At 42.9% G+C, this 23,006-nt stretch overlaps 1 protein-coding gene across 3 annotated transcripts in view; it reads left to right on the top strand.

The window, feature by feature from the left end:
* The window catches only part of FAT3 (FAT atypical cadherin 3), a gene marked incomplete at both ends in the record, with an annotated part of 518,093 nt that overhangs the window by 161,209 nt on the left and 333,878 nt on the right, over positions 1 to 23,006 (top strand). For all 3 annotated transcript variants that reach the window (XM_079787123.1, XM_079787124.1, XM_079787122.1), the window contains one exon: positions 8,459 to 8,773. In XM_079787123.1, coding sequence (XP_079643249.1) covers positions 8,459 to 8,773 — 315 coding nt within the window. The remainder of the gene's footprint in view (positions 1 to 8,458; positions 8,774 to 23,006) is intronic.

Genomic DNA, 23,006 nt, shown 5'->3' on the forward strand with positions numbered 1-23,006 from the left:
CAGGAAAAGAAAAATTTTATGACCACAAACAGATCTCAAAAAAATAAAGGGTATAAAAACTCAAACATATTTCCAAAGAATTTTTAAATGACATTTTCCTATCCACATAAAATTTGAGCAACTCAATTGAATCCTCTTTGAGCATTTCCGTGATAGACGAAAATGTGAAGGGTAGGAGTCCACATCTGGATATCCCACCTGAATTTTTTCACTGAGCAGCACTACCTGGAACATGCTACAAACTCACTGTGAATGGTTTATTGTTTAATAAGATATATTACCCATGTCCACTGCCGCTTAATACACATGTGTGGATGGACAGAGGTCAGACCCTGCTGATTCAGAGGCAGAGATGAGGAGGAGAAAGAACTAGAAGCCTGCGTAACACATGAGGGCGGGATTCTTAGAGTGGAAAAGAAAAGCCCTGGAAAGAGAAAGACATCTGCTGTTTAAAGAGCTGTCACGGGAAACGGTGGATGCAGACTTGTTCTGTTTTATGCTGCGATGTGAGGGGGGAGGGGTGCAGGTAGAAATAGCATTTGAAATTGGAGAGACCAACATTTTGCCTCAGTGTGAACACCTTCACTTTAGCTCAGTGGTTCTCAACCTTTCTAATACCGCGACCCTTTAATACAGTTCTTCATGTTGTGGTGACCCCCAACCATAAAATTATTTTCGTTGCTACTTCATAACTGTAATTTTGCTGCTGTTATGAATCGTAATGTAAATATCTGTGTTTTCCAATGGTCTTAGGCGACCCTGCTAGCGGTTCTCAACCCGCTGCTGTAGAGCTTAACAGTAGCAAAATTACAGTTATGAAGTAGCAACGAAAATAATTTTATGGCTGGGGGTCACCACAACATGAGGAACTGTATTAAAGGGTCGCGGCATTAGAAAGGTTGAGAACCACTGCTTTAGCTGAAACACCCTAGTAAATAGAGAGGATCCTGTCACCAGACTAAGAACCAGCTCGGGTGCCTGGTCAAGGATGTTGTGAGAGGGATGCTTTCATTAGAGGGTCAGTTATAGTGAGTGATCTTTGAAGTCTCTTCCAGGTCTGATTTGAGTGAGGTTAACTTATCTCATCACTGATGTAAGTTAAGTTACCGCTGATTCAGTATCGAGACTTCCTTTATTCATGAACACAGGTTTACTGAGTGCCAGCTATATGCCAGACACCACTATGGGCAGTGAGACTATAATGTATTAAAGCAAACAGACCGAGACTCTCCCCACAGAGCCTACTTTCTGTAACAGGCTTATGGAAGGAAACTCCTTTCTGGAGATCAACACTCCAGCATTGGGTTGGGTAATGGACCAAGAATATTTCCAAAACATTATATTCTGCATATGTTTCTAAATCAAAACAGACTCTCTTTGCAGAGGATCAGTACTGTTTTATTTATTTATTTTTTAATATTCTAGAATGATATACCAAAAAGTACCTTATGATGATTTCCACAGTCAATCTGGAGAACTAATATAGAAAAATATTAACTCAATAATATTTGCCCAATTAATGACACTTCTCTATCAGAGGAGAAAAAATTTATTTGGGCACAAAACACTATGCAAGTTTGATATTTCAATGGATTCATAGTGTTTTAGTTAACAACTGGTCTTAAGTTTGGTATACCAGGTTTTGAGAACTACATCTTCTATGTACTGTTTACTTAACCTAATCTCTGTTTTCTTATCAGTAACATAGGGATAAAAACAGTAATTACCTCATGAGTGCTTGACACTAATAAATATTTGCTGAATAAGTGAGGGATTTAGAAAATATAATGAAGAATGAGTTTATCGCATGTCCTTAGTACCAGGCCCTTAATGAATGGGTGTGGAGATGATGGTAGTGATGATAGTGGTTGTAAAACTGTCCTTATTTGGAGATAATATGGTCATCTGCATAGAAAGCTTATGGGATTTGTAAAATTCTGTTACAACTAAGATGTAAGTTTAACAAGGTTACAGGATATAAGATCAGCATAAAAAATGACTTTTTATATATTTACAACTAACAACTGAAATTAAAATAATAATGCTGGTGCCTATCATGAGAAACATGAAATGTTTAGGAGTGAATTTGACAAAAGTTGTGCAAGATCTGTATAATAGAACGACAAAGCATTGTTTAGAGAAAATATAAATAAATAGAGAGATTTAAGCATCAATAGAATCAAAGTTGCTCAGATGGCAATTCTGACCAAAAGGATTTAGAGTCAACATCATGGTTGATTTTTCTAAATTTTATATGGATTCTAAAGCTAATTCTATAATTTTTATGGAAACACAGACGATCTGGAATAGCTCAAACAACTCTGAAAAAGAAGAGCATAAAACAAGAGTTACACTTCCTGATTTGAATACTTACTGTGAAGCTACCTTAACTAGTGTGATATCAGAGTGAAGATAGAAGATTAGATCAATGAAACAGAATGGAGAGTTTAGAAATAGACTCAGACGTATATGTTCAATTAATTTTTGATAAAATTCAATGGTAATTCAGTGGACAAAAAAGAGTTTTTTCACCAGGCTGGGCTGGAAGAATGGACATCTACATATAAAAAAAATTAACTTAGGCCAATACCTTGAGCCATATACAAACTTTAGTCAAACTTGATCCTAGACATGACCATAAAACCTAAAATTATTAAATTCTAGAAGAAAATGTAGGAGAAAAATTTTTGTTCTTGAATTAGGCAAAGATTTGTAGATATATACCAAAAGCATGATTTACAAAAGAAAAATTGAAAATTTGGGTATCATCAAAATTGAAAGTTTCTGCTCTTCCCGAGATATTTATTATTAAGAGAATGAAAAGACAAGCCACATACTGGAAGAAAATATTTGAAAATAAATTATCTGATAAAGGAGTTCTACCCACACCTATAAAGATTTCCCAAATCTTAATAAGAAAACAACCCAATTTTAAAAATTGACAAATAATTTGAACATTTATCCAAACAAGATATGCAGATGGTAGTAAGCATTTTTAAGTATGCTCAACATTATCAGGAAGATGCATATTAAAACTTAAAGAAGCTACTGCATACTCAACAGACCGTGCGAAAAGAGGATATGGAGCACCTGGAATGCTCCACATTTACTGCTGGTGGAATAGAAAATGGTGCAGACACAGACCTGTCATATGCTATAGCCATTCTACTCCTAGGTTATTACTCAAGAGTAATGAAAGCACTCCCATACAAACTTGTATGTGAATGTTCTCAGCAGCTTTATTTGTGACATCCAAAAACTGAAAGCAACTTAAAGGTCCCTCAACGTGTCAATAATTTTTTTTTAAACTGGTATACCCATACAATGGAATACTACTTAGAAATAAAAGAGAAAGGGGATGATATATTGTTATACAGGGTGGGGATGAAGTAGGTTTTCAATTGTGAATACTCAAAACACAGGTTTTATTCTTTCGTTATTTACTACAGCCACTATGCACGAAATTTGTGCACGGGTGTGTGTGTGTGTGTGTGTGTGTGTGTGTCCCTCAGCCTAGCCTGCACCCTCTCCAATCTGGGACCCCTCAAGGGATGTCCGACTACCTGTTTAGGCCCGATCCTGGTTGGGCAGTTGGACATCCCTCTCACAATCCAGGACTGCTGGCTCCCAACCGCTTGCCTGCCTGCCTGCCTGATCACCCCCTAACCACTCCCCTGCCAGCCTGATCGACGCCTAACTACTCCCCTGCCATCCTGATTACCCCTAACTGCCCTGCCCTGCCGGCCTGGTCACCCCTAACTGCCCTCCCCTGCAGGCCTGGTCACCCCCAACTGTCCTCCCCTGCAGGCCTGGTCGCCGGTAACTGTCCTCCCCTGCAGGCCCGGTCACCCCCAACTGTCTTCACCTGCTGGCCCAGTCGCCCCTAACTGCCCTCACCTGCCAGCCTGGTCGCCCCTAACTACTCTTCCCCTGCAGGCCTAGTCCCCCCACAACTGCCCTCCCCTGCAGGCCTGGTCCCTCCCAACTGTCCTCCCCTGCTGCAGGCCTGATTGCCCCCAACTGCCCTCCTCTGCCAGCCCGGTCACCCCTAACTGCCTCCCCTGCTGGCCTGATCACCCACAACTGCCCTCCCCTGCAGGCCATCTTGTGGCGGCCATCTTGTGTCCACATGGGGGTAGCCATCTTTGACACATGGGGGCGGTTATCTTGTGTGTTGGAGTGATGGTCAATTTGCATATTACTCTTTTATTAGATAGGATTGTATTATTTTCCATAGGCTACCTTTGCCCCACACTGCATATACAACAGGAGTGAATCTCAAAAAAGTTACTCTAACTGAAAGAAGCCAAACAATAAGAGTATATCTTTATGACTCATTTCTATAAAATTGAAGAAAATACCAATTAATCTAGTGACAGAAAGGTAATCTGGCAATAGGGAGAATTAGGAACATTTATAATTGAGATTAAAAATGAGGAGGAGGATACTTTTAGGGCTAGTGGTTATGTTTGTTAGCTTGTTTTAATGGTTTCAGGATATCAGAACTTGCCAAATTGTTTAAACATGCATAGTTTATTATATGTCAGTTATGTCTCAATTTTAAAAAGTAATAAAGAATGCATGGCGGTTGTCACAAAGCTAAGGGCTCATGACATGATTTGGGCAACCTTGAGGGTGAGTTTTTGCTTGATAGTAAATCATGTGGATTTACATTTTCAGTTGTGACCATGCAGATCATCATTAGCTGTGAGGGCATAAAAGAAAGTGAGGAAATGCTATCACTGGATATTGGTAGTAATCATATGGCTAATATGGAGCCTGAGATGAATCTTACAATCACTGTTAACACATTTCAGTCACTCTTTTAAATCTGTCCTCAAATTTTTGGATCATGAGATGGATGCCAGAACACTGTGTTCCACGATACTCATTCACACTTCTAGTTAATGAGTAAATATAGCCATAGACATGATTTTATCTTAATAAGAGAGTGAATTCTGATTTCTAGATGACATTTCTATCCTTCCTTTAAAAATACTTTAAAATCCAACCATATGATTTAATTCGCATTAGTGGATGCCTTTCATCAAGGACTTCTCCAAGTCATTTAATGTCCAAAGTCTATGATAGACCATCTTCCTGTCTGACAGGTGAAAGGAACGAGAATTAAGTAACTTCCAGGAATCACAGAGAAATTCTGTGAAGGCAAATCTGGGTGCATGTGAGTGCACATGAGAGCATGTGTTGTGGGTGGTCAGGCAAGGTACAAACCACACCAACTTCTTTCATGTTGTTGCTTATTGAGACATTTTTTTTTCTTTTTAGTGGCCTTACTTTTTTGTTTTCCAAGCAGGCCAGATATTTTTATTAAAGGGTATGTCATGGGCAAGTCACAAAAACTGCAAGAATGCCCCATGACCAGAGAAGAAATAAATATCTCACAAGATAGTATATCCCCAACTTCTCTCCCTTCAAGATTGTCCCTTTCTTTGGGGTGTGGTTAGTATTTACCAGGCTTTTGGTATTGCTTTTGATTCACATTGATTTATCTTATACTCAGCACCTACTATGTTGCAAGCATTTGGCCAAAGTCGTAGGATACATTTAATTCCATGATCTGATCACTACAGCTGAAATATGGGTAATAAAATTAGGCTTATTTAGTTTAAATACCTTGTCCAGGGTCAAACAGGTAATGAGTAATAGAGTCTGGATTTGAAACTAGAACATTCGAAGCAGACAGACTGGGTTTTTCTACAAATAGCTGTGGGACCTTGGGTAAGTTACTTACTTGAGTTTGAGACTTAATGTCCTCATCTATAAGAAAGAATTATAATATTTACATTATAGGGAAGTTGTGTTGCAAGTCTCATAGAACATCATAGATGCTCAGTAAACACTATTCCACTTGCCTCCCAACCCCTTCTGGTTCCAGATCCTTTGCCTTCCCAGCCTGTTAGTCTCAAGCACATGAGACTGAGTCCAGCTGTTGGCTGTGCAGTTATCCACTCAGTACAGCTCTCCTTGTTCAAGATCTGTCTACTCAGAAAGATTCTGAGTATCTTGAAGACAAAGACTCTCTCTCACTTATCTCTGTCCCTCCAGTGCCCAGCACAGGGTCCAGTAGATGCTTATGAATTAAATTAGAGGACCGGTGCACAAAATTTGTGCACTCGGGGAGGAGGGGGTTGTCCCTCAGCCCAGCCTGCGCCCTCTCGCAGTCTGGGAGCCCTCAGGGGATGTCCCACTGCTGATTTAGGCCCACTCTGGCATTCGGACATCCTTAGCCCTGCTGCAGAGGCAGGAGAGGCTCCTGCCACTGCTGCTGTGCTTGCCAGCCGTGAGCCTGGCTTCTGGCTGAGCGGTGCTCCCCCTGTGGGAGCGCACTGACCACCAAGGGGCAGCTCCTGCATTGAGCGTCTGCCCCCTGGTGGTCAGTGTGCATCATAGCGACCGGTTGTTCTGCTGTTCAGTCAATTTGCATATTAGCCTTTTATTATATAGAATTGACAGGTGTCTTCAAGAGGTGTTTCCAGCGCTTTTAGAGAATTTTTTGCAACCAATGTCCCACATCCCAGATTCTCCCTGTCTACTCTTCGTCTTCATTCCAGAGACCACTTCATCTCCATCACTTGAACATCCTCTGATTGGAAGAGCTCCAGTTCCCCTGGGTGGTAGCAGAACCCAGGTCTGTGTGGTGGCACGTGGTTGGGACTGCTTCGAGTGTCCCACTGAGCTGGCCATGGTTTTGTGATGGGCATGCGCCCTGTACTCACAGATCTTCTCACACCTGACCAGGTCTCCTTCTCTCAGAGCCTTCTCTGGACCTCAATGTCATGTTGACGTTCTACCTCTCAGCCCAGCTGATAAGGCTGCCTGTTATTCATTCAGACAATGGACACATAGCCTCATGTTTGCAATCATTATTTTTTAATCCATTGGTTGCCTCCTGCTGCGCCCAGACTGGGGATCAAACCCGAAACCTGGGTATGTGCCCTGACCAGGAATCAAATAGGAAACTTTGTGGTGTATAGGATGAACTTCCAACCAACCGAGCCACACTGGCCAGAGCAATCATTATTTTTTTTTCCTGTTTTTCTTCTTAACCTCGTATCTAGTATTTAATCTTCTAATGCCATATTAGCATTTCTGACTTTCGGGAATCATCCATGAATCTACAGGAACCCTTGTGCTTTACATATTTCCATTGAGAATATTTAAGCTTATCTTTTGTCAGATGGCTAACATTGTGCAGGGTTCTTCAGTGGCTGACTTTGGAGTTGAAAGGTCAGCACCAGTAGGGTTATCTCTTTGGAAGAGTTTAGCAGTTCTGAGATTTAGGCAACTGAGTATTTCATCCTAATTGTTTCTGGACAGATGCCCTCCTCCCTCTCAGTTGCTGTACTTGTCAATCTGCTTATGCAGGGTCTGTATGTGCCTAATATGGTCTGTCCAGAGTCTGACAGAAATACAGAAGATAGAGTTTTCGGATCAGAATTGAAGGACTATTTTTGACTGGGGTATAATATGAATTCCATGCCTTTTATGAGTATCCTAACTGCTTAGAGTTTTTGTAAGCTGAGCCCCAGAGTTTCTTCCCCACCTCAGTGGAAATGCGTGCGGTCCTGTCCCTGTCCTGTTTCTGAGCCAGTTGATTTGGGTGAGGGCTGTAAAGGCACTGAATAGCACTGTATCTGGCTTTTCTGGCAGATGCCTCACTTCCTGTTGGCACTTGTTTCATCCATGAAATGAGAAAAGGTGGGAGGGAGAAGATTGGGCATTTATCGGGTCCTAATTTTGAATAATCGTCCATGAGTGTCTCTCCGAGTGGCTCAGAGTTTATTTATGGCTTTCCGTAGTGTTCTTCGGGGGCCTGGAGCTCATTTAGACAGTGTGTTGGTGTGGTGTCTTCACTGATTGTTTGGAATAACTGTGACATTAGACTTTCAGGGAAACAGTGTGAAAAAAGGCTGACATATTTGCATGCAAATCATTTGTATCCTAATCGGCAAAAGAGTATTTGAAAGGTCTTTTTTTCATTTTTGTGAATGAGCACATAAAATAATTTGCCCTGAGAGAGCTTTTGCTGCATAGGAAATCAATGCAATATCAGGTCACATGGAGACATTAACCTGATATTGTTCTAATTCCTCAGGCAGCATGGGAAGTATTTTGACCTCTGCCCCACTCTCTTTGCATTGCTTCCAACTGTGTCTTCTGTGTTGTGCGCGCATGTAGTGAGAGTCTGCCTATCCCCAAAATGCAAATAAAGCCTTTGTGAATGTATTCATAATCCTCAAATGGTAGAAGTACTCATTAATATGGTTTTGCAGGAAATAGTTTTCTTATGTAAGGCGGAAACATCTTAATGTAATCCTGTATTATGGGTTTCTTTTTATATGCCAACGTTACTTAGCACAGCCCTCGTGAATTCGGGATGATTTACTGAATGTCCTTCAATTTCACGGTAGCAATCATGCTCTCTGTTTCCTCCTAGGAGTCATCTCTACTGCAGACATCCTGGATCGAGAGACAACAGGGTCCTACTGGCTGACAGTGTATGCCACGGACCGGGGCGTGGTTCCCCTCTATTCCACTATTGAGGTCTACATTGAAATTGAGGACGTGAATGACAATGCCCCGCTGACCTCGGAACCTATTTATTATCCTGTCGTCATGGAAAACTCTCCCAAGGATGTGTCTGTCATTCAGATTCAGGCTGAGGATCCTGACTCTAGTTCCAATGAAAAACTGACATACAGGATTACAAGTGGGAATCCTCAGAATTTTTTTGCCATCAATATCAAAACAGGTAAGGGCATGCTCATATGACTCGTTAAAATTGGTAGGCCAGCTTTTAAATACATCAGCCTGACGCTTGCTTACTTATACTATTTTATTTATCCCCTTATTTATTTATTTTGTGTGGAGAACAGCATCCTCCTTTCAAAGGGAGAGTTTCTGAAAAGCAATGCATTCTACTATCTATGGTATATTTACATTTCAACTGATACCAAGGTGAAGTGATCTAATAAAAATTAGAGGCTTTTATAGAAAGCCTTGTATTTGCTTTATTCAAAAGAAAAAAAATGGCCCAGCCGGTGTGACTCAGTGGTTGACAGTCGACCTATGAACCAGGAGGTCACGGTTTGATTTCTGATCAGGGCACATGCCCAGATTGCAGGCGCCCAGTGTGGGGCGTGTAGGAGGCAGCCGATCAGTGATTCTCTGTCATCATTGATGTTTCTATCTCTCTCTCCCTCCCCCTTGCTCACATATATGTATATATATTTGGGGGGAAAAAAAAAGAGAAAAAAATGGGTCCAGGATACTCAGAGGCCAACTACTGTCTTTCTGTTTCTGTTTCTTGGGAGAGAGGAACGTGGCTGTGAGTGAGCTATCTGTGACACCCCTCCTTCTCAGAACGTCCTCCTTGCTTATCCTCAGTCCAGCTTGCTGTAAGATCTCCTTAAAGTCTTACCTTTAAGCCTGTAGTTTCTTGTGATTCCTATACCTACCCATCAATGAAGGGTCAGTGTTTAGAAGAACTTCTGGTGTCTCAATCTCTACACAAAGTATACAAACATTTAATTTTCTGGTCTTTTGCTCAAAACATTTCTAGAGAGTGTAATGAAAAAAAATTTGAATAAGGATCAAAAAGGGCCAGAGTGGAATTTGTTTGAATGCATTCTGAGACAAGTACATGGACTGGAAAATGCTTTGTAAAGCGAATCTCAGTTTGTTGCTTTCTTGTGATTTGCCTCTTCTAGATCTTAACTCAGGAAGTAAAACACTCAGTGAGAGTTGTGATGGATAAAGTTTTAATTGATTGAAATTTAGAAGAATATAAAAAATAGATACTATTGCTACCTCACCCTGGAAAAGTGAAAAGTTAGGGTAGGTTGGTATTTGTTGGTGTGGACACAGTTGGCTTTCCAAACAAACTGCTGATCGTGTTGGTAGTTATTTCTCCTGCCTGTGTTTGTTAAAGTAGAAACACACAGCTGACCCCAGGCGTTTTATAAATGTGAAGTTCCCATTAACATAATTTAAAGAGAATGCCAAGTATTTTGGAAACTATTGATTTTCTCTAATTATGAGTGAGTCAGTCATTTTGTTAAGCAGAGTTTAGCATTCTAACGGTGTTGAATCACGATTTGAATTGTGTTTCATTACAAAAAAGAGTGGTCTTCATCTGCCAATGAGTGAGGCCTGCTTGAACCTGAAGAAGTCTCAGAGATTTGGAGCCTGGCCCAACTTTTCAGAGCCCCATTAGGTAGGGAAAACTGCTGGTGCACTTGAAGAACGCCTGAGCTGTGCTGGGAAGTCCCTCCTGATTCGCTTTATTGCTATAACAAAGAGCTCCGTGTAATATGGTGACAGAGAAATGAATTCTGATACTTTAGAAAGTTCAGAGAGAGAGAGAGAGAGAGAGAGAGAGAGAGAGAGAGAGAGAGAGAGAGAGAGAGAGAGAGAATAGTGGCAAAAAAAAGTCACAGTAGAGGTTGAGGACGCAAACATCTTTACATTTCATAGCCCCTGTGGAATCTGAGATACCTAGTTGGATTCTGCACTTTCCACCTTGATTTCATTAGCCCTTGATCATTAACAGTGAGCCCAGCATCCTCCTTATGATAAAAGACACTGCAGAAGGGCACTTTCCACTGGAAATAAAGGAAGTGTGAATGTCACAGGGAAGAACTGGGGTTGGATGTGAAGAATGTAGACTGTACATTATGTCCGGAGAATCTGTAGACTTGTCTAACTAAAACTGTCTTTTTTATAGTTTTTAAAAAGTGTGCACATGAATGTTAAGAAAATATTGTACTCTCATAATTTGGCCTATCTTACTTAATAAGAGTCTTAATCGTATTTCTAATTTCTATGTTTTTGCGATAGATTTTTAAAAGCATTTGTGCTGGGAATGTCATTTTAGAGTAACTTTTTAAATTGCCTAGGATAAATGTATAGCATACTTTGTAATTCTCAGGCACATGGTAAGAAAACACTGGATATTATTTATTCATTTGATCTCTCACCAAGCATATGTTGTGCCCAGCAGTTTACAAACAAGATCTAATGAATAAGATATGTTCCAATTTTTTCAGGGACCCAAGGAAAAATGAAATTAAAATTACACACACACACACACACATATGTGTGTGTGTGTGTGTGTGTGTGTGTGTGTGTGTGTGTGTGTGTGTGTGAGTGTATATATATATATATATATATGTATATACTAGAGGCCCAGCGCACGAAATTGTGTGCAGGTAGGGTCCCTAGGCCTAGCCTGCAATCAGGCCATCTTCTGCCCACTTGCCAGTCCCCAGTCCCACCCTGCCACCACCCACCCTGGTTCCCCGTGGTTTCCAGTTCGCCATCCAGCAATTGGAGCCTGTGGGCCAGGGGGAGGGACCAAGAGGTCTGCCTTCTGCCTGCTTGCCAGTCACCAGTCCCGCCCTGCTGTCACCTACCCCGGATCCTAGTGGTTCCCCCTTCACCATGATCGGAGCCTGCGGGGCTGGGGAGAGGGGCCAAGAGGTTGGCCGTTCTGCCTGTTTGCCAGTCCCCAGTCCCGCCCCACCGCCAACACCACTCCAGTTCCCCGTGATTCCCCACTGGCAATCCAGCAATTGGAGCCTGCGGGCTGTGGGGAGGGACCTAGAGGTGGTCAATGCACCTCATATCAACTAGTCCATCAGTCGTTCTGGTCGTGGCTGGCCTTTTATTATATAGGATATGTACACACACACACACATATATATATATATATATACACATATATACATTGTATTCTTTTATTGTATTATATATATAATACAATAAAAGAGTACAATAATTGATTATGGTAGAGAAGTTTTGCTCATTATGAGGTTAGGGAGAGTGATAGTCAAGGAGTGCTTCATGGAGGAGGTGACATTTGAGATTAGAAGTCTTATGTTTCAAATCCTTTTGCTGCACTTCCTGAGAAACAGGAAAACATAGACTACATCAGACAGCTTCACCAGCTTCGTGAACTTTGGAAAATATTTGAACTGTCTGACCTTCAGAGTTCAGGGAGCAGGGATTGTTGCAAGGACTTATCGAAACCTCCTGTGAAATGCTTTCCATGGTGCCTGGCACAGTGACGCTCTGCAGTGCAGGCTGAGAGCACATCCTGAGGGCTTTCACTCTGATTACAGGCATGCCATTTAATCTCCTTGCACTTCAGATTCTTAGCTGGAGAGTGAGAATGACCTTACTGACTACACAGGGGTTGTTCATGAGACTGAATGCCATGCTGTGTTTGAAGGCTGTAGGTAAACTACAAAGCTCTGTAAGCATCGTGTTTTTACTCTGTGCATTTCTGTTGGGATTCGCAGAACCACAGGCCTGGCGTAATTTTGTTAAGCGTGTTGCCCTAAGTACCACGGTGCCTATGTAGCAATGCTCAGCCAGCTCAACCAACTTTCCAAAGAGACATTTTCATTTTTGGCATTCCTTCCTGTCTCTCTAAAGTCATTTGCCTGAAATAGTTATGTTAATGTAACATTTTTTTAGTAATGAATCTGGAGATGTACCTACCCGGTATATTTAGGAAAGATTTGTGCTTTAGATTTTCTCAAGTAAAAATTGGATGTAGACTCATTTAAACTGACCTTTCATTCCTTCCTCTGGGTTAGAGCTGAAATTTATAGAGTTTTGTTTTGTTTTGGCAATGTGCTACATAATAAATAGAGATTACAATGATTAATGCAAAGTCAAATACTATCAATAATTATGATCCACAGCTTGCAGCAGATAACAGATGTCCTGGACCCAGGAAGGGAGAGAGGTTTCTGTATTGAACGCTCTGTTCTCTCTCCAAAGAACTGTTTGCTTTTTTTCCTACCAGATTTGAAATCACGTAGAATCAGTAGTCTATGGACCTTCTTCAGTAATTCCTGTGGCTTAAGAAGAAAAACAAAAGCTGTGATGGTGTGAGGTCCTTTCTGGCCTGTACAGAAACATTTGATTAATTCCAGGCTGAGCCGTTGAACTCAATCAAATGCAGCCCCCTCGCATGTGCATGCCTTCCCTAGTCAGTAACTAGAGCCCTGCCCGTGTGCTCTGAACAGCAGACGCCCAGCAGACTGGTGTTCGCTTGCTCTTTGGGTGAGCACGACTCAGAGACTTCCTTTCAGCACTTGTAAGGAAATCCAAGCTGGCCACTGATTGGTCATCCAGGCTGAATTGGGAAACAGGTGTAGGAAGTTCCTCTAGGGGTTCGGAATGTTTATTTCAGTCCTGTCTACAAGCATGGAATCCACTGAGCACAGTGCCAACACCTAATACAACACTCGGCGACCGTTAGTTGTTGTTATTGTTAGCCATCCTGTATTCCTCACTGGGATAAAGTTTGTGTAAGTTGCAAGCATACACCTCCACTGTCTTGAGGAAGGCGTACTTGAAAGACCGCCTTGTCTCTTCTCACCAGTTAGTATGTAGCATTGAAACCTTCCATTCAGTTTTATAAAGTATATTGTGCACGACTTTGTACTGCTGCCGTTCTAGACCCCAGATGTTGGCAGGATGGATGATATTACAAAGTATAAAATGGTTTATGCACTCAGGGCATTTAGCGTCATGGGGAAAAATAGGAATCACATGAGGCAATTTGTAAAGACATGGTCAACCTCTGGGGCATGTAAGCTGTGAACAAGGTCACATGTCAGATTAGGGCAGGTCGGTGCCAGCTGGAGCAGAGGGGCTGGAGCAAGGACTCCACAGACCTGAAGTGGGTCCCGAAGCGTGGGTCCATCTGCACAGAGAAAAGCCAGAGGGCCACCCAGGGAAGAGAAACAAGTTACGCTGACCTTGAAACCCATCTGTTGCTACTAGACCTAGTTTGAGAGGCACTGTATGATTAGAAAAGGAATTTTAAAAGACTCATAATTGCCTGGAGTATTGCAAGATATTAGGAGTAGCAAATATGCACACCTCCTTGGGTTTTTTTGTGTTTTTTTTTTTTTTTTTTTAGTTTGAAGATATCTTTCATTGTGTATTTTTAAAATATATTAAAATCTGTACTTTTGTAACTTCCTTCAGAGAGGCCTACGTGAAATAAACGTAAGTCTAAGATCAGCGTGGGCTGTGTCGAGGGCCTGGGTCTATGAAAGCAGGCCTTCCTCGCTCCAGATCTTCCCATGATTGGATATCCAAGGCATGGGCTTTCTCAAGTCCTTCCTGCAGTGGCAGTATCTCTCTATGGCCCCATCCCTGGCATGGTCACCTGTGTTTGAGTGGAGGTGAAGCTCAGCTTTCTTTCACTTTCTGTGAACATCTTGGGAGAACCCTGACCAACGTTGGTTTGATTTATAGGCAGACCAGCAGGTGAGTTGAGAGGAAGAGATCCCCTCCCAAAGTGTGTCAGCTGCAGGAAAACCTCAAATCCCTCTCTTCACCACCGATTCCCTTGGGGTTTGACATTTTCCCTATTAAAACAAGAGAGTGCCTTATTAAAATATTGAGTGTCCTTATTTCTAAAATCAACTCTCACATCAGCTCATCTTTGGTCTATGGTATAAGACGTAGTGGGTATTAACGGAAGAGGCAACAGAAAGAGACATCTAGACGACCACCCTTCAGCATGACGATAATCACAGGGCAGGCTTGTTAGAAGACAGAAACCTGGGGTAGAGCCCAATGATTTGCTTTTCTAACAAGTTCCCAGATGATGCTGATGTTGCTCCCCTGAGAGCCTGGTTAGTAAGACTCTGGACTTTAGCATCCAAAGAGAAAGGAAAGAGGGAGGTCACACGGTGCTCAGAGATGCACCTGAGGACAAAGTAGCCCACTTTATCATTCATCCACTTACAGTCCTGGAGTTTTGAGATTTGACTATAAAGTTAAAGTGCTCTCTCTACCATCACCCCCAATCAACTTGCTTATATTTCCTGTTTTATGAAGTGAAAAAAAGAAAATTCTGTCTTTCTAATTGTCCATGAGCAAAACATCAGAACTAGATTCGTAGTTGATAAAAAAAAATGATGGGCTATATACTATTTAGAAACCCTTGTATTATTTTCATATTTGTAGAATCAAACAAATTGTTACTAAAGTGGAACTCAGACCTAGCTACGTGGATAAACAAGCATTTGATTTTCGTATATCTCTATTAAAAAAAAAGGTGTTAGTTCTTATGATAGTCGTGCTCAAAAATAATTTTGTATCTTAAATAAGCTAAGTCTTAGATTTATGCACAGCCTGTTTGGTGATAATCTGCTTAGAAAGCCACCTTTTCCTGGAAAACAGTAGGATAAATTACTATGTATAAAATCAGAGATTACAAAGAAAATCAGAGTATGAGGGACAAGGGTACATACGAATACTGATGCTTTTTCTTAGTAGTGAACATTGTAGAAAACTCCTGCTGCCCTCTCTTATTCCTTATTCCTGCCTAATGAAAGCTCACTTCTGAATGAGCAGAAATGGCTGCTGGATGATGAGTTGATATTCATAAGTCCGGGCACAAAGTGGATAATGTAGCGAATGAGTATGTATGAAACTGTAAATCACCCTCGCTCCTTCCTTCAGCCATGAAAGGAGACCTTGTCCTATAGAACATTCAATTGTGTTCGTTTAATCCAACAAGTCCCCTCGAACAAATGGGGCTCATGCAGATTTATCACAGGAGGTTATTTAAATTCAGCGGTGACCTTTGCCTCCCTTGTGCATGTGCTCCCAGTGAACAAGGACAAAGGGAACGGTCGTGCCCCGTCATTATGTCCCTAAGGAGGCTGTGTGTTTCCCCATTTGATCAACTCTTTAACTGGGAGCTAGGGGATGGGGTAGGGAGTCTCAGGGGTGCAGAAGGCTTGGTCAAGGTGGCCATGTGTTCTCCTGGTGGGGACTCTGGCTCTGCCTTTCTGTGGTGTGATTTTGTTCGAATGCTGGTTGTGAATGCAAGTACCAGTTTCAGAGTTTTTCCATCTCAGGATTGCTAACAGTTTGGACTGGAGCAGTCTTTGTTGTAGGGGACTGTCTCGTGCATTATAAGATGTTTAACAGCATCTCTGGCCTCTACTAGATGCCAGTAGCACCCCTCCCCCTTTTTGTGACAGCCAGAATATCCCCAGACATTGTCTCTGGGAGTAAAATTGCCCCATTGAGAGTCATGAGGTAATGTGGAATAGTCTATAGGCCTCTATTATATATGGCCCTGAGCAAAGCACCCTCTACAAAATGATGTACTGGTTATGGAGGTGTGATGGTATTGTTCACTGAAAAAAATGTGTATGTGCATATATCTCTATATATGAGCACATATGTATCATCTATATAATAAAAGCCTAAGCGACCTTTAACGTGGAATGACCAGAACGACTGGTCGCTATGAAGTGCACTGACCACCAGGGGGCAGATGCTCAACACAGGAGCTGCCCCCTGGTGGTCAGTGTGCTTGCATAGGGGGAGCTCTGCTCAGCCAGGAGCTGTGCTCTTGGCTGGCAAGTGCAGCAACGGTGGTGGGAGCCTCTCCCGCCTCCACAGCAGCGCTAAGGAGCAGTGAGCCAAGCAGTAAGGAGCCTACTGCTAAAGAGCAGTGAGCTGAGCAGTAAGGAGCGAGCAGGAGGGCAGTAAGGAGAGAGGGACCCCAGATTGTGAGAGGGATGTCCCGGACTGCGAGAGGGTGGAGGTCAGGCTGAGGGGATGATTCCCACCCCCAGTGCACAAATTTTGTGCACCGGGTCTCTAGTCTATATATATAAAAGGCAAATATGCTAAGTGCCTCTCCTACCATCTGACCAGTCGCTATGACGCACACTGACCACCAGGGGGCAGATGCTCAATGCAGGAGCTGCCAAGCTGCATTGACTTGGCAGCGGCGGTCCTCAGGTGATGTACCCCGAAACCAGAGAGGAGAGAGCCCGATTCCTCGCAGGGCTGCTCGATTCCACCTTCAGCTGTGGGTTATGTTGTTGCTGGGGCACTGTCAGCCCCGAATCAGGTTTACTGCACACTTGTGTTTGCGTTCCACACCCTGTACAACAGCAACTTGGCAGAGTACCCTCTCGCACTCCGGGACCCCTCGGGATGTCGGAGAGTCAGTTTCGGCCCAATCCATGCAGGCCAGGCTGAGGGACCCCACCTGCCAGAGGGACCCTGCTCACTCTGCAGACTCCGGGGAGGGACAAGGTGGGAAGTTGGCTGCAGGGGGTGTCTGGCCCATCTCGCCCAGCCCCACCCCGCCAGCCCCCTTCTAATTTCCTCTCAATGTGCATGAATCCGTGCACCGGGTCATCACTAGTTAATAATAAAATGACAAAATACAAAGGGAAAGAAATCCAAAGCCGCCTCTCACTCCACTGTAACTCCAGGATCTTCATATTTTGAAGGCCCTGTGAATACTTGAAATCAAATCTATTAGAAAAAAAAACAAACAAATCTACAAACAATGAATATGGATGAAGTTATCATTTTCTCAAATCTTAGTATTTGGAGAGGATTTGCCTGGTAACAAAATTCTCACCAGAGTCAGTTTTGAATAGCATTCTCCGAAGACAGCACGCAGAGATTATTTTGAGGGTTCCAGGGTTTATTCCCTTGAAATGCTTAAGCAGCTCCAAATCCTGTTCCTGCTTAATGTCAGCCTCTGACAGATACATATGTAGACTGTTTCTTCCCTGGAATAAAAGTGATGAAAAAGAAAAAAAAAAAAAAACACAAAAAACCCTTGACCTTGGTTGGGGATTGTGCAGCCATGTCGCTAGGTAAGGCTCTGAGCTCTTGGTCATCCCTGGTAGCCGTGCAGCACTCACTTAGGAGCCGCAGGAAGTGGTAGATTCCTGGGAAGTTAAACCAGTGTCCCAGATCGCCCTCTTGGATAAATCTTAGGATTGGAAAGACTAGCTGAGTGGGACCTGGTGCCACCCTCAGTAATAAGAAGGAAACCTTTTCCCCAAAATTAAGTCCAGTTTCGATGGTCCTGGCCAGTAGGTAGGCAGTATCATGTGTTTTTTCCCCATTTATGACATTCAGATACTTTGAGTTAATATGACTGCGATTGGAAAAAGGATTTTGGGGGGCTGATTTTATAAAACTGAACTACAGGCAGGGATGGTAACTTTGGTAAAAGTGAGCGAAGACTGAGCTGGCACAAGTTGGAGAGAGGAGAAATGAGGCTGCTGCTCATCTGGGAACCTACCCTGGGCTTGTGGGTGACTCGGAGGCACTCGTGGAGGGGCAGGGTGCCAGCCACTCTGTGTGACTAGTGGTGTTGCCTGTCTTCCAAGCTGGTCCTGTGTCCTGCTCACCCACCTAGGGGCTGGGGAGGAGGGACATCCAGCCTAGCCCTGGAGCTCAGCTGCTAGCATAGCTGCTGCTGCAAATTACTGAGAATTATTTGGGAATGAATGAGTCATGTAAATAGAGGAGATGATGATGATGATGATGATGTGTGTGTGTGTATGTGTGTGTGTGTGTGTGTGTGTGTGTGAGAGAGAGAGAGAGAGAGAGAGAGAGAGAGAGAGAGGGAGAAATTGATTGATTGATTGATTGATTGATTGATTAAGGTTATACATTTCTCTTCTATTTCTTCTATCTGGCTATTTATTCCACTGCAATAATTTACTACATCAGTTTATTACTTTCTTCTGTTCTGAGAGAAACAGTGAATTTTAGTTGAAACCATTGCCTGCCTCCCTTCATTCTTCCAGGCCATTGTTAGGGAGACTCCTGGGTCTCCCTGAGTTTGTGCCCCCTCCCTCCCAGGTATGACAGGAGGACTCCTAACCCAGAACGGAGGTCTGCTCGGTGCCCTGAGCCATGGTGGCGTTTTCATGTATGAACTCCTTTGGCTCTCACCACAATCCTGGAAGAAGCTGGGATTCTGGGAACCTGGGTGACTGGCCCCAGGTAGCCCAGCTAGTGAGCGCAGAGTTAGGGTTGTTCTGATGAACGGTCCATAATGCTAAAGACAGATGCTATTGAATTTGAAAAATGTGAGCAAACTCAATAAACACATTACTGATCCTAGAACTTTGGAGCGCCCGGAAATCTTTCAGATGATTGTATGCACACTCTCTGTTTTACAGGAGTATTATGGATTGAATTGTGTCTCCCAAAATGACATGCTTGAAGTCCCTATACCTGTACCCATGAATGTGGCCTTATTTGAAAAGAAGGTCTTTGTGCAAGTAATTACGTTAAAATTAGGTCATATTGGATTGAGGTGTACCCTAATTCAGTGACTGGCGTCCTTATTAGAAAAGGGAAATTCGGACACAGAGACAGAGGTTACAGGGCATGGAGCTAGGCTGCCATAAACCAAGGAATGCTGGGGATTGCCAGCAACCTCCAGAAGCTAGGAAAACACAACGGACTCTCCCCATCAACTCTTCAAATAAAGTGTGGCCCTGCTGACCCCTGATTTCAGTTTTCCAGCCTCTAGCACTCTATGAGAATAAATACGTTGTTTTAAAAAATCATTTATTTATTGATTTGAGAGAGAGAGAAACATTGATTTGCTGTTCAATCTGTTGATGCATTCATTGATTGCTTCTTGTATGTGCCCTGACCTGGGGATCAAACCCACAACTGTTTGAAAAAATCTATAAATTTTATTCACATTGAGGTAGATTATTCTAGGAACCCATTCTTGGCATATGGGGACTGCATTTGAAATACCTGAACAACCCAGACAGGACGACATTTCTGCTATTTTAAGCAACCATGTTTGTGGTGCTTTGTTATAGCAGCTTTAGGACACAGGTGCAATCTCAGGCTACAGGTGGGAAGGTTGAGCTCTCCTAAGGGAGTGAACGAAGCTAGTTGGCAGAACTAAGGACCACCTACTCCTAGTCAATGTTCTTTTTACTAGACTAAATGTTAAGAGTTTAAGCAGTATTTTTTTTTACCATAGTCAAGCCTGGCCTTAATTAGGTTTCTGTTTGTTTTGCAGTACGTTTGACCTAGTTGAGTTTAATTGTTTCATAGTTCTAAAAGCGATAGGGCTTTGAAGAGAGCATTGTGTGGCATTGGATCACTGTAACTATTCCAGGACTTCTGAGAGATCATCCGTGGATGGTCCTCTCATCTTGCATCGGGCTGACTGTGGGGGTGTTTTATGTAAAGCAGGTTGTCTCCTGGAAATTACTGTTGACTGGCATTCGATGTGCTTCATAAATCAGATCTCATCAGAGTCTCATTTATTCGGTCCTTTCTCAGTCTTTTAAGGTATATTCTCTGGAAATACTTTTCTGTTAAATCACTGCAAGTTTCTACCTGAAAAGTTATTCCAGGATGGAACGTAGCTTCACCATCGACCTTGAGAACTTGAAGTTCAGCTTTAGTATTGTTACCACTGCATAGCCTCCTCTTGTCATTGTCTGCCATCTTCGAATGACTTTGGTTCTAGCTTCTTGACATTCTTATGAAAATGTCTAATTGTTTTGAAAATCTATAAACTTCATTCACAATGAGGTAGATTATTCTAGGAAAGCATATGAAAACCTAACAATGAAATGATAAAACCAACATGTGGTGAGTTATGGGTAGCAGCCTCATAACTTTATAGCAAAAATGACAAATGTTTGTTTAGAGCTTTGCCATACAAAGTCATAACACTGGGAGGGGGAGGAGCTGCATGGAGCAGTGTTCAAGAACTTGGACACTAGAATCAGATGTCTTTGCATTTGAATTTGAGCTCTACGATGTCTTAGCCGTGTGATGTTGGGCACATTACTTAACTTCTCTGAGCTTCAGCTTCATCCTCTGCAGAAATGGGGAAAATTATAGTAACTAATGAATTGGCTTACCACCAGGACTAAAGGAGTTAATATATGTAAAGTACTTTCAAAAGTACTTGGCATGTAGTAAACTCCCAATGCATGTAAAATGCAATTGTCTTCACTAGCACAGTTTGTTTTAGTTAATTTGCATCCACATTATGCAATTAAGTTCGTAGGCAGTTGGTGTTTCCAAGCTACCAATAACACTTTGCCTATAGGTTCCTTAAGTATCATCTTGTAAGACTGTCCATCTGCCATGCTCACTTCCCTGTGTGATCATCTAAACTAAGTTGTAGCTGAAAGTGGACTTTGATGGCACCAAAGAGCCCTCTCTAGGGCTCCTGGAAACCCCTCTCCCTGTTTTAGATCTACTTCGTAAGAGTAAAATATAAGATGCCTTGGAAAGAGCACTAGCAGTAATAATTGGGTTATCCAGACCCTGCCCTTAACTACTCTTGTTACCATGGACACATTTACCTCATTCCTGTGGGCTCAGAATCCTCACCTATAAATCAATGAGTCTGAACAAGAATCAAATACATCAGTACCTGATGGGTGCCGCCCCTGCTTCCTGCTCCCATGGTAGACATCATTAATCACCTGTAGCAGCCTTTCCTATTGTGCCCATGCTTGGCACCAGGTCAGCCTAGCACTGATGGGGAGCTGCTGGGACATGTTGCATTTATTTTCCACTGAAGGCCCTGAGATCATTTCTACCTCTGCTAGCCTTTGAGTCTATAAATGACAAATGACGGTGGCATTGAAGGGAAGGAAAGAGAGGAACTGAGGGTAGAGACGTGGTGGAAATACAGTTTCCCGGGGACTTGGTGACACTGAGAATAAGTGAACATGAGAGGTGAAGACAGTCTGAAGGGTGTAGGGAAATGGGGTACCAGGCTTTAAATCTCACAGTGGAGACATCTTGCTGTAAATAAGTGGACATATTTGGTCCAGCCCACAACATCCCTTTTCTCAGAGTACCCCCTCCTTGCCCCAGCCAGTTAGAGGGGGATAGACACTGAGGCCCAGATTCTGCCTTCCGGGAATTGTTAGTGGGATTCAGAGATGATAATCTCTGGCTGTGGTGGGATTGAGGAGTTGTAAGCCTTAGAACTCTAAGTGAGTATTTGTGTCCCACCCTAAAATTCATATGTTGAAACCAAAGCCCCAGTATGATGGTATTTGAAGGTGGGGCCTTTGGGAAGTAGCTGTGTCATGAAGGCAGAGCCCTCCTTAATAAGAGTAAGATCCTTATTAAAGAGACACCAGAGAGACCTGCCTCCCCTGCCACCATGTGAAGACTCAGCTAGGAGGCTCAACCTGTCAGCCAGGCAGTGGGCCTTCACCAGAGGCCGAAAGCAGCTGCCAGCATCTTGACCTTGGACTTGTAGCCTCCAGAACTGTGAGAAAGAAAGTCCTGTTGTTCATAAGCCACCCAGTGTAAGGTCTGTTGTGACGGCGCCCAGAACATACGTAGGCAGTGGCTGTGTGCATGAAAGCTGCTTAGAGACATGGACAGATGGGCTCTGAGAGGCTTGATCCTAGACCAGTGATGGGCAACCTTTTGAGCTTGGTGTGTCAAACTTCGCCAAAAAACTGAGCATAACTCGGGTAGTGTGTCACTTTGAGGAAAAACATTATTTCGCAAATGTTTCATCCTCAGGAGCAGCAAATGTTTCATCCTCGGCATGCGGCTGCCTCAGCGGCCGCATGTCATCAGAAATGGCTACGCGTGTCAGTGCTGACACGCGTGTCATAGGTTCGCCATCACTGTCCTAGACCTTCCAGTGGCTGCCCCGATGTGAGTGAGACTCAGCTCTACTCTTTGCCCTTAGATTGTCTGATAATATATCACTTTGCCAAAGTTTGAAATAGGTTTCTTGTTATGTGAGGACCATAAGAGGCTGCTGCTGTAGAAAGCAAGTCAGGAGTGAGGCTCCAGAAAGAAGAAATGTCTTCTCTCGTGTTGCTGCTGCAAACAGGTTAAAGACCACAAGAAGCCTATAGACTGGGTAAAGGGGAGAGATCAGTGGGAGGTATTTGTCTTTATAGGTTGCATCATGGCTGGGTGTCTCGTCTACATTAGCCTGAATGCTGACCGCCACTTTTTATCTGCCATTCCTGAAATGCTGTGGGTCATGACCTAGAATCTGTGTGGTCTCCAGCATGTGCTTGGATTAAGCTCTGTCTCTCTTTATTAAGAGTTCGTAGATGGATGTTTACTGGTTTAAATTTTATCTGCAGCATTCCATAGGAAAATCTGCCAACAAGTATCCTATTTCAGACAGCTCTGCTTAT

The sequence above is a fragment of the Cnephaeus nilssonii genome (genome assembly GCF_951640355.1).
Source record: "Cnephaeus nilssonii genome assembly, chromosome: 13".
In the NCBI taxonomy this organism is placed as follows: Eukaryota; Metazoa; Chordata; class Mammalia; order Chiroptera; family Vespertilionidae; genus Cnephaeus; species Cnephaeus nilssonii.